The sequence below is a fragment of the Ambystoma mexicanum genome, chromosome 3p (genome assembly GCF_040938575.1).
Source record: "Ambystoma mexicanum isolate Mex_15411 chromosome 3p, UKY_AmexF1_1, whole genome shotgun sequence".
NCBI classification, from domain to species: domain Eukaryota; kingdom Metazoa; phylum Chordata; class Amphibia; order Caudata; family Ambystomatidae; genus Ambystoma; species Ambystoma mexicanum.
The window spans coordinates 774371983-774390490 of NC_090925.1; the positions used below are offsets into that span (position 1 = coordinate 774371983).

The 18508-nt window shown below is 45.2% G+C and overlaps 1 protein-coding gene across 2 annotated transcripts in view; it reads left to right on the forward strand.

Moving 5' to 3' along the window:
* The window catches only part of LOC138580852 (integrin alpha-D-like), a 750488-nt gene that overhangs the window by 722967 nt on the left and 9013 nt on the right, over positions 1-18508 (forward strand). For both annotated transcript variants that reach the window (XM_069651726.1, XM_069651727.1), the window contains 2 exons: positions 12770-12883; positions 13169-13273. In XM_069651726.1, the coding sequence (XP_069507827.1) occupies positions 12770-12883; positions 13169-13273 (219 nt within the window). The remainder of the gene's footprint in view (positions 1-12769; positions 12884-13168; positions 13274-18508) is intronic.

The following is an 18508-nucleotide window of genomic DNA, read 5'->3' on the forward strand; positions in this document are numbered from 1 at the left end:
ACCTACTATCAGAAGCACACCGAGAATCGAATCACCCAGCTCCGCAAAAAAGTATGGAGAAACATGAAAAGAGCAATCTATACTACCCAAAAGTGAAGCTCCTAGACTGGGAGCAAACAGACACAACGGCTGCCATGGCCTCACCAAGTCAGCTACTGGCTGGAAGCGACCCAGTGCAGTCGGTCGAAGGATGGACTGTGGGGGAGACCGCTCCTGCTGGCAAACGTGAGGCCCGAGGCACAACACAAAACACCAACCCATTTGGAAGAGAAGGAGAATTAGAATCAACTGAAGGTTCACCTACCTTGGCTGAGCAGAAAGAGTGCCCCTCTGCAGGTGAGACGACTCACACCAAGGGGAGCCGCTGGACCCACGTCGACAGAAGAAACATCCTGGGTCGTCTGAGAACCTCTGCGAAACAGAGCCCGAGTCGAGGCCACTCCCCCAAGACTCACCAGAATCACGAAATGCACAAGCACCAGCCAGGCTGCCCACGCCCGTGGCAGTCGACATGCTGGTATATGCAGCCCAAATCGCTGAAATCTCAGCGTCTCCAACCACCAGATCAGCATGGCACTCACTCTCCCCCTCCCCTTACAGCGGAGAAGTCTATGGACGCAGGAGTGCCCCTAGAGGAACTTGAAAAGTCACATAAAACAGCCTCCATACAAAATATACTAACGGGTGAAACCTCGAAATGCACACTAAGTGTGATGGGGAAAAAAACCTGGTTAGTAAACAACTACCTCGCCTAAAGAATAAAAGAGCAGCCAATTCTACAACACGGACCCAAAGAGCACCCCCAACAAACATTTCCTCAGAAAAATCCACAAAAAAGGCCAGAGGACAATTAAAAACAATAAAAATAAAAAAAGATAAACCAGACCCAAAAAATGAATCTCTGCTAAAAACAACATTCGGCAATTCTTTAAAGGACTTCTTTTCAAGACAGGGGAAAAGAAAACATGACGTTCTTGCAGAATTGACGAACAACGAGATCCTGGAAGTTTTAATGGATCCCCCGCCTGCCCCTAAATCTCGCAAAACAGCACCCAAAACTTGCGAAAACATAAAACAATAATCTTTCTGGGTCCTTTTCATCATCGCCGCACCATGAAGATCCTGCACAAAAGTCATCACCAAAAAAGAAACGAAAATTGGACCCAAAAACGGCTTCAAACATGAACATTGAAAAATCAACAGAAAATCCTGAAGATTTTCTACCTTCTAGTGAAACCATACTACCTCCTAAGGACATCTCACCAGCCTCACCAGCTCACCAATTGGAGGCCCAGAAAAAGGTGACTCTTCCCAATACTCTTCCCCTCAACCCCAGAGCAGATCAGCACAAAGGCGACGACCTACCTCACCTACCTCCCTGCTTCGAGGTTGAAGAAGACTGGCAGATACCAAAAAGGCCAAGGTCCGTGAGAAGGGCCCTCTCATCTCAGCCACGCAAAGATAAACGACCCTCACATAACCAGTCACTTGATAGACAAACATACGAGTCGGTTCAATCCACACCCGCTAGAAACCACTGCCAAAGTGAATCACCACCTAAAGAAACTCCAGCAAAAAAAACAGACATGATGTCAATAATGTTGGTGGTCACGATCACCCTAGCGCCTTTTGGGAAACTGTACAAGGCCATAAATGACACGTTAAAGGACCATATGACCCTTTTCGCACTGATGCACACTAAACTGATCTATCTGGAAGGCTTTGCCACCGCCAAAGCAAGAGAACACAAGGAAAGAGACGTCTTATCACTATCAACAGAAAATAGCTGTGCACAGCAAGCGCATGCCCCCAGTTGGTCCAACAATCAACAATCAAGTATGGCAATGCAAAAAGACCCACTTCCCTGTCCTCCACTCTACAGATTTGCAAGTATTCAACAAGATCTCCAAACAAAAAAAAGTAAATCGGAAGGGTCAAAACGCGCTTCTGTACATAAATTAAAACAAGCAGATCAAGCATGTATTGTTATTGGATCAGCAAAAAAAACAGTCCACTTCAGATAGTCCCTCTGACCCCAACTGATCATCTTGAAATCTCAGGCAAACCAACTAAAAAAATGAACATGTTTGGGAGCACTCAAAACCAGACTATTTCCCTAGATAGGACTCAAAATAAAAAATGACATGTCCCAACAGGTGCTTTCTGCACATAAATCAGATGGAGGAATGGCGCTCCCCCACTTCAAAAAATACTACGAGGCGGCACAACTGTGGGTCCTACATGAATGGATCACAGACAACTCAGAAAAGTGGTGGGAGGCACAGGACAGAGCCGTCGCAAGATCAAATCTGCGCCACCTTCTATGGAGGAGACCCGAGCACAGACATCACAACATCAAACTTAGCGAAGTTATGAACACCACCATGGAAATATGGAACATAGCAACCAAGAAGGAAATCCTAACGAAGGATCCCGCCCCCTTCATGCCACTTTTCGACAATCCAGACTTCCCCCCACAGACTGGTGAAAGGATCCTTCAGGAAATGGCACGAGGCTGACTGCACAGATGTGGGCGATATGATAGAAAACCAACAGATCAGAACCTTTTCAGATTGCCAGGAGCTGCTGGGCCTCACGGAAAGGGATAGATACCAATAGGAGCAGCTCCACCACTGGCTTTCAACACCAAGAATAACAACAGCATGGACAAGGGACCTCACCCCATTTGAAACATATATGTTGACCCAAACGGGGGGGAAAAATGTGTTTCCGCACTCTACAAATTTATAAACGCCCAAGAAGAAAACATCAAGTGGCAGTACATGAAAAAGTGGGAAGTAACCCTAGGGAAACAAATTGATCGGGACCAGTGGACATACCTCTGGCTAATAATCCCAAATTGGACATGTGCAGTTCAAACGCGGGAAGCCTGGACGAAAGTCATGGTCCAATGGCACTACACGCCGGAGAGAATTCACAAAATGTTCCCAACAACGCAAGGGAAATGCTGGAGGGGATGTGACTCCTTGGGAACCTGGAGACACATCTGGTGGGACTGTATAGTACTGCAACAATTCTGGACGGAAGTGAAAGCACAGATGCAGAAAATCTTCGAGGGCGCGGCCAATTTAGGAGAGGAGATATGGCTGTGTGGTATGTGGGCCCCCCGAGATAAGTCCCTTACGAAAACTCAAAAACTGAACTTTATGGGCTTCCTAATAGCAGCATGGCTAGCCATTGTGCAAAAATGGAAACAGAAGACCCCCCCACCAACACAAGAATGGCTCAGGAGGATCTGGAACTACGTAGCCATGGAGAGGATCACCTATAACCTTCAAGGAGACAGACAGAAGTTCACCACAGATTGGGGAGACACCATAGACTTCCTACAAAGCGATTATATTCTGCAATGGTGCCCACACAACATCCGCATTCTTGATATGTTTACAGCTTAAAATGAACACTTCCAAGGGTTGCAAAGACAATACATGGACATTAACTGGAGGAGAGGGAGGGGGTGGGAGGGAGGGGATGGTGGGACTGTGTTGTGTCCCGATGTTTAAGTTTGAAGAAATGGCATTAAAAATATTTTTAAAGAAATACAAAAAAAATGACTCGACATTGTGAAATCATCAACAAAGACAGTTCACCCAAACCTCTCAAAGGCTTCCTCAATCTCATGTACAGGAATCTCCAAGAACAGTGGAAGATTTCATGGCAGATAAAACTTACACCTGAAAAAGGGGTGAGCAGGAAAGTATCTGAAAACGAGCCTGAACTATCCTGGATAACTGGAAAAAAACCTGCACCTAAAAGATGCAGAAGAATAGTTCACTCACGGCTTCACCACAATCATGCGAAAGGACAAGAACTCAGAGATGACCAGTCCGCACCAAAAAACAAGAAACAGGTCAATTCTCTCAACAGTCTTGATCAGAAACAAGACCAGCAACCAAAACTGCAGACAGAAGAAATAGCTATGCCAACCACTTGCCGGAAAGAAACCACACAGCAAGGGACGAAGAGCCTAAAATAATAGGCCACAAAAATTAGCAACTTTCCCCTTATCGTCGTCAAAGGATCTCGACCTGGTCTACCAAACAATCAGACCCTCAACCATGAACAAAAAAGCTGGTCTCGACAAAAATGTTCAAGTTATAACAAATCCCCAAAAACTCGTAAGTGCTAACTTTAAATTGCGGAACAGTCATGAAGATCCTAAGAAACATCAGAGATCTCAAACATCTAAGACCAGACGACATCACCCTTGTGGAGCCTTACCATAAAGCTCAGAAAGCAAAAGCTTACCTACACATAAAATAGCCTACATTAGCTACACCGACTAAGGAGACGCTAGATGATTTACTCATAAAGAGGATACCTCCTAACAGAGCTCACACCAAAAACACCTAATACCAATCAGCAATCAGCACAAAAACCAGCGAGATCACACAGGGTACACTACAGGTCCAAAACCGAACTGAACCACTGGTCAGGCAGCAGAGTATAAAATTAAACAAAACGACCACCAAAGCTTCCAAAACCAACAGCACAGAAGCAGGAGTCCAGTTAAGCACTCCACGGAGACAACCCACAAACTCGGACAACAACCCAGAAAAGGACCAACCAAGCTAAGTGACAGCAAATGCGGGAAAGAAACAGAAACGAAAAGATCGCCTGAAAAAAACTCAGCAAAAAGTTTTATCATTCGCCCCAGTCAAACAGCTTTGGGCATTGCTGCCGAAATCAGCATCATCAACAGTAAATAAATAGCAACTAGCGTTGAGACAAGACAAGAAGAAAAGTCTGAGGAGCACAGCGGGAACCAAACTAACCGCAACAACATTAAAAATGGCCTCGTGAAATACCTGTGGCTACAAGTACCTGACAAAAACAGGTGGAACCAACCTGGGAGACTTCGACATCTTAGCGCTCCAAGAGACCTAACTGACAACCACTCCATCAATGGACAGATGCGCACTAGATGCATCGCCGGCGACAAGGGGCATGCTAGGCCGTCCATCTGCAGGTATCCTGATTGCAGTTTGCTCAGGTAGCGGGCTGTCGATTCAAAAACAGCTGTCCTTCTCACAAAGCCACTTATCAGTCTTGGTGAAATGGGACCGACATGATTAAATGACGGGAGAAACCCAGGAAACTTTAATCTTCATAATCACGACATACTGGAACCCAAACGTTACCACGGACAAGAGATTTCTAAGGTTATTAGAATCAGAAATTGACAGGATATATGTCAACTTTGAAGTCTGGCTAATAGCCATCTGTGGCGACTTAAATGTCAAATGCCGAGACCAAAATACTCTTCCTCAACGTGTAATCTAAAATTCCGGGGTGATCCCCGAGGCCAACAATGGCAGAAACTAATGGACTTGAGAAACTTCCATAACACCGAACAGATTGCCCCCAAAACACCTCAAATTCCCACATGGGAAAAAAGTAGCCAAAAGGCAATCATCGACTACATTTTTGTCTCGGAGGCTCTGCTCAAACTTGTGACATCTTTCGAGATAATAAGATCTGACACCAGCGATCACAATATTCTCCAAATAACATGGGCTTCTCCAAGACCGTTAAATCCAACAATGGATGACAAAGTCGAACCCACAAACCAAGGAAACCGGTTGAGATTAACAGTTGAAAGAATAGAAGAACTCACATCAAAGTACAAAACTAAGCTCTCTCGAAGCAACAACACGGGACCACCACAAATTGACTACCAGCCATTACTGATACCATACCAGGTTGGTCCTTAAAGCATCAATGATTCATACAGTCAACCACTCATCTCTATGATAAATTGCTTGTGGAGAAATGCAGAGACTTACAAAAATTAAAGCGTCAAGCCTTTAAAGCCAAATCAGCTCCACTTAAAAAAAAGTTCTTAGAGGAGTCAAAGAAGTATGCATCCTGGGTCAAATTATATCGAATAACACTCTAACAACATGACTCAGAGGAGATGTTAAGGAAGGTCGCAGGAAGAAATTCTAGAGAATTTTGGTCTCTTATAAAAACGACTGACAAGCAACAAAGCTCCACGCTACCAAACACAGTGAGCGAGGAAAGATGGAAGACACATTTCACCACTTTATTTCAAACCCCTGCCCAGGTACACACGCCTTACAAGCTCTCTCGTACTACTCACCTCTCAAACAGGGACAACATTGAAAGAGCAATTCAAAAGCCAAAATCTTCAAGAGCCCCAGGCCTGGATGGGGTAACACATTTCGACTTAAAAAACCATCCAGCCGAATGTGCTTCATTCATCAGCCTGGTCACAAAAAGAATCACACCAAACAAAGTCAATACCAAGATCTTGGACCTCTGCAATAGTTGTACCAATTTGTAAAAAAGGGGGCAGATCCGACCCTTGCAACTTCCGCCCAATAGCGTTGCTGGACAAAATCAGGAAAATATACGGCTCACTACTATTGGAAAGTTTCCAACACTGGGCAAAAACTTCTCCTGGCACCGACCCACTTCAAGCTGGTTTCACGAAAAATACTGGAACAGCGGTTAATATTATGTTGCTGTGCATCATAAAAAGTGACTACGAGATCAACACAAAGACAAGATCGATCGATTTCTGCTGTGGTCCAAACTCGCGAGCTGGAATTGTCTGAATCAAATCCTGGAGCCAATTATAGCACTCAATTCGGCAACCACAATGAGAGTAAAGTGAACCACAAAGGCGCCATGTCAGAAGAAATCTCAATCAACAGAGGAGTAAAACAAGGTTGCCCCCTCGCACCGGCCATTTCACTGCCTTCCTCAGTAACTATAAAGACTCAGGCAAAGTGATTAGAACTTTTCCACCAAAAGTAAGAGAGTCCCTGATTCCTAGGCTCCTCTACACCTATGACATTATCCTTCTAGATCAGACCCCGATTGGCTTACAACGCCAAATGAACAATTTAGCAAGTTACATCTCAAAAAACAACCTTGAGATAAACATAAAAAAACAAAATAATGGCTCTCGCAAAAAACAGCAACAAGAAAATAAATCTACCAATGGAACCTCGTAAACATAGAAATTGAAGTAGTCAAAGATTTCAAATACCTAGGGGTAATGTTTGACAGAGCCATAAATGCAGAGCCATTTATGGGAAAATACTCGAAAACTCACCTCCCAAGCCGGCGTTATGGATAGAAAGTTTGGCCGGTTCTCACTGTTCCCGGTGTTAAAGTTCTACAACGCTAAAGTGGCCCCATCGCTGACATATGGAAGAAAATCCCTACCGACAATTCCATCGGGCACCTAGTCAAAGCTGTAAGGCTACTTTTGGCGAGAGGTGTTGCGCTTCCCAAAGTCAACTGCTATTCCAGCAATCAGACGAGAACTAGGCCTACTGTCATTGAAAGCAGCCATGGAGTCGAAGAAATGGCGCTATATAGGAAAGTGATCACCCCAGACTCAGCACCTCAATACAACTTGATAAATCAAGAACTGCAAAAAGGAGGTTGCAAAATGCTATCAGCCTGGGCAGCAAAGAAAAAATACCAACTGGAACAAATTGCATCCAACGAGGAGGAACCATTTCTAAATCCAACAAAAATCAAGAAAAAAAATGGACCAAGGTGACTTGATTGAAACCCAGGACCAGGCAGACTTCAACAAATTACTTACTCACCTGCCATTGCACAGCAAAAAACGTAATGAAACAGAACAAGTCATCAAGAGGTCCCCGAATAAAACATTGAGACAAACATTCCTAAGGGCCAGGTTAAGCCTCCTCCCTACCAATGAAATTCGAGCACTAAGGGGAATATCGCAGACATCCGTTTGCAGACTTTGCGAGGATACCACTACAATTGAATCAGTTTAACACCTGCTGATAAGCTGCCCGGCAACCTTAGCCATAAGAAAAGCGTATCTCAGCCCACTCCTAGAACCATTCACCCTGCGCGAAACATTAAACGTTAGATGGAGTTGGCCAGTGCCGACATTTCAGCACTGGATAGCTCCATGTAACGTTTTAACGTTACAAAAAAATGCTATCTTTTACATGTAAAAATGCATTTCCGTTGAAACCAGTCTATTTATATATTCGATGGACTGGTTTCGATGGAAAGGCACTTTTACTTGTAAAATATGTCCCTGTCGGCGCTTTTATAGTCAATACATCTTTTTCGATGCGTTGGAATGTTGATGCATCATTTTCGATGCATTGACTATAAACCCCTTCCATATGTTCACCATTGGGGACTCACAACATGGGAACCTGTTTCAACTTCAGCGTCCCCTGGCCCTGTCACTCCTGTGATGTCCATGACCAAAAGAGCCTTCACCTCACAGTGATGCAGGAAGTGGGCAGGTAGAGCCCTGCCACCCTTGGCCAGGCATTCTTTGCCGTGCTCTACCAGGAGTCTGCATACTCGATTCTTCAAGGAGTCCCATCGCTTGTGGCCCTCCTATATACTCTGGGAGTACATGGACACGGCTCTCACACTTTCCCACAGGTCAGCATGCTTGCCCGGAGCTGTTGTGGTGCCATGAGGTTACCTACGCACTTGGGTGCCACTTTGGCCACTTTCTCTGCTAGGACTGTCAGTTGGATGAATTGTGGCTTGCATTGCCACCCATCACCATCCATGCCACCCGCAGCATCCCCAGAGTTCTGCGTGCCACTGTTTTTTTTATGGATGGCAAATAGTTGTCCAGATTCAGAACGGATTCACTTTCCAGAGAAAGGTCGCCACCTGCTGTCCTTTCCCGTGTACTTGCCAAGGTTCGGCGCCCGGAAATGGTATTTCCTGATACATTGCAGTGTTTCTCCTGTTTTATGAATGACGCCATGTTGCTGGTAGTTATCACGTGCGGTGCCCATGTTTTAGGGGAAGCAGATTTTAGCAATACTGCTTGCATGGCATCAGTTAGTGTGCCTCATTTCACTACATGCGACGGAGGTATTCTCTGCATTTCATTTACCGCCATTGAGGCCCTCAGAGTCTCTGCAGGCAGAGCAGTAGGTGTCCGTTTGTTTGGTGCAGCTGCACATCAGGTAGGCCCATTTAGAGCTCAATAGCTGCGTATGCACGAGCAAATGATATATTTCCTTTCCTATTCACAATGCATTTTAAAGCGCACGTCAACTTACAGTAAATGAATACATTCTTGACTGAAGGGGTGTCTTCTTAAGCGGATACAATAATTTCATATCAGCACAGTCATACAACTTTTCGTATAACTTAAGCTTAAACATTGGGCACTGCAGTCGTGTAGGACTTCAAGATTAGGGAGTTTCTTCTTCTGTGTCTTTTTCTCGCTCACGATAATTCATTACTGAATTTATGCATCGAAGTGTCATTTTTTTAAATCTGTATCTGCAGCCTGAATGTATGTGTGTTTCTTTAAATAGAATCGTCATTTTGTGCTCGCTGTTCATCTGATTAATGCGAAGGGGCATGACAATACCGTTGCTTATGAGCATGTTTCCAGGAAGTGTATAAACATACATGTATGTTACCTGGCAGGTAGCCAGATAGGTATGGTTTGAACACTGACATGTCCCTGTGGGGCTGAGCAGTATTCCAGCCTGGAGGGCCATCAGCATGAGCTCTTACACTAAACATAGCATCTTCACATCCTCCCCAAATAAGACACATGTTCACTTTCTGAAGGCCCACATGCCATGATTAGGTTCGAGGGAGCAGGCCTGCCCATATCAGATGGCCACGCATATGTTTTCGACGTGTGGGATTTTGAAGGGTGCACCAAGCCCTCAGCTTGGTGACACTAGGCCTCATTACGAGTTTGGTGGTATCTGGGCGGTAAATCCACACAGAAATACCACCAAACTGAAATACCGTTACCACCACTTGGTCCAGCAGAATTACGGCCGGATTACAAGTGGTGGTGACAGTGTAAATCCCCAATTTCTTCGAGTCCATAGGACTCTACAGGGCTTTTTAATTCCGCCAATTTTTCTGATTATTCGGTGGAGAGTTGGAGGATTTACCTCCAGCAATTTGCTGGAGGTATATCCTCAACTACAGGACCATACCTGTAACATGGGGGAGTGGTAAAAGTGGCGGTAATTCCGTTACCACCAATTCTTTCCTGCTCCGCCATACTTGTAATGAGGCCATGTCCTTCACTTGTGAATGGGGTTGAGGGGGGACAGATGAAACATAAAACATAACATCAGCTGTAGAGTAGACAGGTGGGGTAATGTGAGTATTCAAAGATCATGAGTTGAGCGTGGGGACGGGGGTCCGCAGGGCAGGTCCATAGTTCTTTATCGCAAGGGTTATAGCCCAAGAGATTCTGCTGCTATCAGTTCATTCACGTGGAAACATTTTGGAGAGTCTTTACGACTTTCCTCAATGCACTTAAAGCGGCCACTTAGCTGATAAGACGTGATAGGGCGGTCCAGGGGCGTTAGCATCTCTTTTCGTATTTCCAGCTTTACGGGTGCTTGCCATGAGGTTGGGCAGATTCCTTCAAACATGGCTAGGCTGTCTGCTAATCACCACTGAAACTCGGGATCTGGCACAAATTACGCCAGGCCGAGTTGCGGTAACGCTAATAGCGTTGGGCGGTATCCCAGAGCAATTGGCGCCTGGATACTGCCCAACCCCTGATGAGGCCCAATGTTGGATTTTCTCTGAATGTGATTGAAGAAGTATAGCGAGTCATTGATGAATGTGATGGAGTTTGCTTGAGGCTGTGGTTGAGGTTGAAGCCATGCAGGTTAATGTCATAAAGCTATGATTACGCATCTGTGTATTTTCTGTAACAGGGGGCCTCACTGTTTGGATTAAAATTAGAGGGCATGCAGAATTGGGCAGCGGTTCATTGGACATTTAGTGTATGGTTATCTTTGGGGCAGGAAATCTTCCAATTAAATGTGTGCCATCAGCATTTTGCTTTGGGCTGATATCTTTGTTTTGATGTAGGACTCCAAGAATGGTCCATATATATAATTTGGTGATTATAGGTAACTATACGTAACACAGAAGGACTACGGGATAAAGCTAGAGGCTTCCATCTGGGTGATTTTGGAGGCGGATCACGAGAGGACTAATCTCTGAATGTACCATGCAACTAGCATGTGTAGTGAAGAGAGAAAAATGGCCTACTGTGTCGAAGGCAGCCATGAAACCAGTTAAGACTACATGGCAAGGGTGATTCAAGGATATATGGGGCATCTATCACTATTCAATGGTCAAGGTTTTGGTGCTGCAATGCAGTCCAAAGCCAGAACTGTAATCCCTCAGAACACAGCATTACAACCTCAATCATGCCTCAAACCCAGAACAAGGGCTTTCTGGGTGTCTGCTATAGGCTTACCACAGGGGCCGTTTGAGGTTCAACTCTTGGATTTTTCTTTCCATCATGACCTAAGAGTCTGGTGACCACAGCGAAGCATCATTGATGCATAAGGCTTCCAGGCACTAGGATTCTCCCACCGGGCAGCCCAGTATCGCACTGATTATGCTGTCTTGTGTATGACTGTTTCAGTGGTTCAATAAGGAAGCAGCCTGACAGCGAGCCTCAGGAGACCGATTAGATCATAAAAGGAAACTTCACAGCAAAGTGTAACCTTTCCTCAAAGGGAGTTTCTCTTTTACCCAAAGGTGTTCAAATGTTACAATCCACTGCATATTATTTTAAAGAACACCACTGACTGGAGAAATCCAAGCAAAAATGCGTACAATAGGAAATCTCCATGAATTTGGGACAACCCCACTTTTACTATTGAAAGTCACATGTGAAATCCTATTGTTATATTAACATGACAAATAAAGTGGGGCATTTGCCCAAAGGCATCTTGGCCCTACTTATGCAGGAAGAGAAAAAATAAGACCATCTAAAAGAGATGAGCTTTCAGTACTTGACGAAAGAGGAGATGGGAGGAAATAGCCCGCATAGAGCATGGAAGAGGATTGCATAAAGTGGAATTGTTGTTGAGGGACTAAGTATAAGGCCCTGCATTGTAATGGCACAACCAGTCATGGATTTCTGATGTAACTGCTCCAACCATCAATCGGAAACTCTTGTTGTGGGATGATTGGAGCAATGCAATGATGGGAGTTTTTGGATTGTGAGCTTTGTTGGATTGTGGGCTGCGTAGGTTTGCAGTTTGTAGACAGTGTAAACGCTGAAACCTGTGGGCGTCATGGGATTGTGGAAGTTGGGGGATTGTGGCAACTCTGTAATTATGTGATCCATTGGAAAGTGGCAGCGTAGCATTGTGGGAGCCTTCAAACTGTCGAGAAATTATAGATGGTATGGAGGTTTTGGTTTTGGGGATCTGTTGAATTGTGGGTGAGCTTAAACAGTTGGAGCTCTACGAATATGGGAGACAGGGGACTCTAGAAGTTATGGGGCATTGGGAGGCATGCAATTGTGAAAGGTGTGGGCTTGAGAGAAACCTGGCATAGCGGGAAATGTGGACTCATGAGAGCTATTGGGACTGGTAGTCCTGGAATTGTGGGAGGGTTCTATTGAGGGTGGATTGAGCTGTGGAAGGCATAGAATTGTTGGAGCTATGGTTTTGTGTTAGATTGAAGATTGTGGAATGGATGGAGTTGTGAAAGAAGGAGCACTGTCTAATTGTGTGATTGTGGGAGTCACGGTATTGTGTGATCTATGAGTGTGTGGGAGCTGTGTTGGGATTGTGGGTGTTGTGGGACTGTGGAAACAACTGGATTGTAGGAGTCAATATCTTTTCGGCGCCGTGTGATTGTTAGAGTCATGACATGTTGAGATTACTGGAGTCATTGCTCGCCAAGGTCATCCTGTGGTGATAGCTCAGTGATCAGTGTCTTTCTTGCCCACCATCAGGACTGTGCCATGCTTGCCTGCCGGAAGGTTCAGTGCGAGGTGTCTCTTCTCCAGAAGGATGTAGAGCTGAGATTCATTATTGAAGGTGATGTCGGTAACGGGTGGATACCCCAGGTGAGCTCTCAACTTGTGTCTGGGGCCTGTGTTGCACAGGGACATGGGTGTAGTCTATTTGAACCCTAAACAAAATAATGCACTCCGTTGTGACTAGAGCGATCTTACCACTTTGTTATAGCTTCAAAGGGTAAAATGCAATGCCAGATAAGAGTCTGATTATGCTAGAGCTGTGAGCTGTGTTCCTGATGATGTTGCGCGCCTCGTCTCATAGATGCCTTCAGTCCTTGCTGTGGACTGCACTGGTCCTGTAAGCTAACCTTTCTCTTTGTGTTTTTCCCTCAGGGCTCCGCTAAGAAACTCTCCCTGATCAGTGCAGCTGAGATCACTTTTGACCGATCAAAATATGTTGACATCTCCCACGAAAGCGACAGCTTCCTGCAGGCACAGGTAACCCTTTGGCAGGTGCAGAGGCAGGGGAAACAAGAGAGAAAGTAAAGCAAGAGTGGGAGATTGAGAAGTTCACAGATAAGAAGGGGACAGAGAGAGAGCGACACGGGAGGAACATGGAGAAAGAGAGGAGAGAAAGAGGAATGACACAGGGAGAGTGTAATACTTGCGTAAACAGAGCACCAGGATGGCTGCCCCAGCACTATTATATCATGCTCCTCCGCCATCACTATCAATATACTGGCAAGGGACTTCACTTTGCCGGGCTGCTATATTTCTCTGCTGACATCCCTTTCACTATGCGATTACTAGTAGCACACCTAAACTGGCCAAAGCATGCCATCAGTTGTCAACCTGATTTCAAACCAAAAGCCACAGCAGCGTTTTTGCTCCTGGGCTTTGAGCCCTGATTCCAATAGGTAATATTTGTGCCACAGTGATATGCTGATTGTACACTAGATAACATAGGGCCTCATTACGAGTATGGAGGTAGCCATGGTGCTATTAGTGCCATGTCTGCCTCTATACCGGGCTCCAATACCGGATTCCTTCAATGGGGAATTACCGGGTCATTCCAATACTGGAGGACCCGGTAATTCCTCCTTGAAGGAACCATTCCCCATTCCCATTTGAGCCTCCATAGGGCTCAATAGGAATGGGAAGGGAGGTAATAACGGGCACATTACAAATGGCCTGTTATTAGCTCCCTCTTCCCCTCGCGGGACCCGGAAACGACGTCTGGTTTTACCAGACGTCTGTTCCGGGTCCTGCAAAGGGAACCTCGTAATAGGCGCTCCCGTAAAGAAGGGTGCTGGTCCCGTACCGGCACCCTTCTTTACGGGACCGCCAGGGTGGTAATGAGGCCCATAGTGTTGGTGCTATTCTCCCTGAAGCCCAATGAAGCTATTGCTCTACGGCGTTGTGATGCCCAAAGACAACTTGTAAGAACAGCTGTGAAATATTACACCTCCTACCTAGATTGTGCCGTCTCAGCACCCCTACTCTCTACACTCCTTGGCAATCATTCTCATTCGTTGTCTACCGAGTATCCTCCACTGCATGCTCCCCTTTTTGCCTCTCCCCCCAATCCCTCACTCAAAACCTGTTGTTGCGTGCTGCTCAGTGCCAGTTCTGTCAGCCTAGACCAGGACGTTTTAAGACCTCCCCTTGCAAGCACCTCACCCGGGATACTGCTTAAGTGGCGCACCGATCAAGACATCGCCTTGGACACTTTGAATGGAAGTGTACAGTTGAGGCACTCCAACAACTTCTCCACAGTAATCATTCTCAACGTCTATGCTCGAACACAGTGTGGTAGACCAACTTAGCCACTTACCAACAGCAATCTAAATATCCCTCCGAACAGACACCAAACAACAGAACATTACACCACCGAAGATAGCCTAGGTTCCACGCCCAAAGCATGCAAAACCAGAGGCACATGAGGCCCCCTATCACAAAGCAAAGTGGACTCTACAAATGACAAACCTTAGAGGTTTGTTCCAGAGGGGTTTTTGGGACTGTATACAAGGTTTGGCAACTCAAAAAGGCCAGAATGGCAAAAAGGGGTCTCAATGCAAAAATGTTTCTTCAAGATTATTTCTGGGTCTCTCCCGCGTGTCGTTCACAATCTATTGAATAATAATGCTCCAGTTCTTGATGTCTTGGTGAGTCAGTGGCCTTCTTGTGGTGATCACAGACTGGGTCCCACTGCTCAGAGGTCACTGGCACGCCTGTTTAGTTCTAGGCTTCAGTTGAGGTGGTACCACACGGTTTCTCAGGGGGGAGCTTGGCCCAGAAGGTAACAGGTGCTTGTTGAAGTGCTTGTCCACCTCCCAGTTTTCCTGAGATCGCAACCACCCTCTCTATTTCTCCTCCTCATTGTGCTGTTACGCCCTTGTTCCTGTGGATCTCTTGGTAGGCCTTGTCTCTAGCCCTCCGCTGACTGCCATCTATCCTCCTCCAGGTTCCCTCGCGTGCATGACCCACCACCCACTTTGCCCTGACAATAAATAGATTGATGTTGTCTCACTGGTTCTGCAAGGGGCATCCTCTCACCTCCTTCAGCATCTTCACTTCTCCAACTGTCTCTCCATCCTCCTTCCAGCTCCTTCACCTTCCCCAGTTCTTGTCATCTTCTACTTTCCACCTCCGACTCCTCCCAAACTTCTACCTCCTTCTGCACCACTAGCTCTTTCTGCTCTGCGCCCTCCTTCTACATCTAAATGCACCCCCCCACACACAATTCTCGCGGCACCACTCCTTGGAACAAGGGTGTTGCTAGGTCTGGAACAGATCCGGGGCTATGCTAATTTTGGGACTGTTGGTACTGGGGGCTACCTAGCCTTTCTTTGTTGTAACCACTGAGCTTCTATCCAGGGCTACAACCAAACGACCCGGGGCTATAGCCCCCTCAGCCCCCCCTTAGCAACGCCTCTGCCTTGGAACTCATATGCTCAAGCCTGGGGCTTTCTTCCTCCCTGTGGCGTGCTTAGGCCAAGGACCTGCTCACGAGAAGAGTCCTTCTTTCAGCCTTATTTTGTACTAAATGTAAATTGCATGCATGGGACCACCACCATTAGCACGTATGTGCTGTGGGGGCCCCTTTATGCAATTTTAAAATATAGCGAAGCGGAGGGGCGAAACGAAGAGTACAATCCAGTCAAACTCACATTTACTCTTTTAATTTTCCCCTCCATCTCTTAAAAAAGGAAACACCACCTGCAAATACGCTTTTCAGGCAACATTTAATTACGGATTTTTATGGAATCTGCCTGCACAACCAAGGCAGATTCCATAGGGATCCATTCTTATTACGCCTGCATGAAATTATCATACAGGATTAAGAGTATTCACACAAGACAGAGCAGGTAAGCACAGCGGAGATTATCTCTGCTCTGCCCCCCTCCTCCACATTGTCAGAACGAAAATGGGGCAGAGCGGGAAATGGAGGCATAAATGCATTGTGCCTCATAGTTATATCTCCATTTCCCACTCACTCCGCCCCTCATAAAATGAAGGTGTTTGTGTCTGGGGATTGGTTTCCACATCTCTGCGGGTTGTTTTAAGGTGTGTCAGTTTACATTTCCCCCACCTCCTTTCCCCAGCAGACCCAGCCAGTAAAATGCCCCTCTGCTATCTTTGCTTTTTCTGGCTTTCACATGTGCAGCAAACCCCAGTATTTCTGGACCTTTACTAGGTACTGATCTTCTCATGTACCCTAAGGGAGCTCATTTTCCTGAGGGGCGTAAAATTAATGTAAGGTGTAAACGTCTTTCGTACTGATCTTCTCATGTACCCTAAGGGAGCTCATTTTCCTGAGGGGCGTAACATTGATTGAAGGTGTAAAAGCCTTGCATACTAATCTTCTCATGTACCCTAAGGGAGCTCATTTTCCTGAGGGGCGTAACATTGATTGAAGGTGTAAAAGTCTTTCGTACTGATCTTCTCATGTACCCTAAGGGAGCTCATTTTCCTGAGGGGCGTAACATTAATGTAAGGTGTAAAAGTCTTTCGTACTGATCTTCTCATGTACCGTAAGGGAGCTCATTTTCCTGAAGGGCGTAACATTGATTGAAGGTGTAAAAGCCTTGCATACTAATCTTCTCATGTATCCTAAAGGTGTTCATTTTCCTGAGGGGCGTAACATTAATGTAAGGTGAATCAGCCCTGCGTCCTTATCTTCTCAATGTAAAGGCCCTGCGTACTGATATTCTCATGTACCCTAAGGGAGGTCGTTTTCCTGAGGGTCGTAACATTAATTGAAAGTGTAAAAGTCTTGCGTACTGATCTTCTCATGTACCCTAAGGGAGCTCATTTTCCTGAGGTGGGTGACTTTAATTGAAGGGGTAAAAGCCTTGCCTACAGATCTTCTCATGTATCCAAAAGGAGCACATTTTTCTCAGGGGCGTAACAATAATGAAAGGTGTAAAAGCTTTGCATAAGGCTTTTATGCTTTTCATTAACATTGCGCCCCCATTTCATCTAATTGTATGATAGACAGGAGAGGCGTTTCCGCCACCTCGCTTCCTCTCTGCCATTTAGAATAATTATTTTAGCATCTAACTTCCATAGTCTGTCTTTTCTCGAGTGCTTTAGGCACACAATTGGCCGCTATTGGAACATGATGGCCCACAGAGGCATTTCCAATGGAGCAATCTTTTATTGAACAATTAATGTCTTAAATATTTTTGAGAAATCTCTTCAGTATACGTTTTGTGTACATTGTATTATAATGAGTAGTCTACTCTGTCCTTGTGCTGTTCTCCTGAGGCGTCTCTTGAAGGCCACGTTTCTGAAAACTGTGTTTACAAGTCATAGACATTGGAAACACCGGTTTTTCCCATTCATGCATTAATTCAGTATGATCTTCCCCACCAAAAATAAATTCTGCCCGCCTGTGTGCTATATATAAAATATAGTTGTATAATCCATTTGATTTGAACCAAGTCGCACACGCTACAGCGCCTCCTAGTAACCATTGCTGGAAGTTGAAAGTTTAAGCAAAAGGGTTTCTTCACGCTTTTTTAGTGACGCCATAAATTTGCTGATGTTTGCTAAACATGCCCTAATGCACAAACCACTGGTTCACAAGGCTGTCAAGACAATTCTGCACTGATGATCCCTTGTAAGGGTGAAATCAAGTATGTCGTTGTCTGCCACCTTGAAAAATGCCTGTCTTGGGTTGATAAAGGTATGTATAAATTAGCACTTTCCTGTAAAACAAAGATCATTTTGTGGAGCAAAAGTCTTGCATTTGGACTAATTTGCTGATGGTGCTCTGAACTGAAGGTTCACTTCCAGCAATGGTTAGTAGCTGGTACTGTGGCCTGTGTGACCTGGTTCAAATGGACTATCTTACTTTCACATTTCAGGTGAAATGTTTTTTTTCAAGCCTTTTTAAACCAACCAGAACTTTGCTGGTGTTTGATCGATCTATCTATCTATCTATCTATCTATCTATCTATCTATCTATCTATCTATCTATCTATCTAAAGATAAAACCAATTTGCATTAGCTTTTACCAAATCTCCATTGTTAATAAATTACCTTTGAATCGCTAGACAGAGTTGGATAACATTTTCCAAAATGAATGTCTGGCACTCGCCCGTCCAAACTGGAAATATTGGGGGGAAAACCATGAAATGGTTGAAAGATTATTAGGAACACAAAAACGTTATTCCCGGCCTAGTGCCATTAATGTTCCCATATACAAAAGATTGCTTTGATTGAACA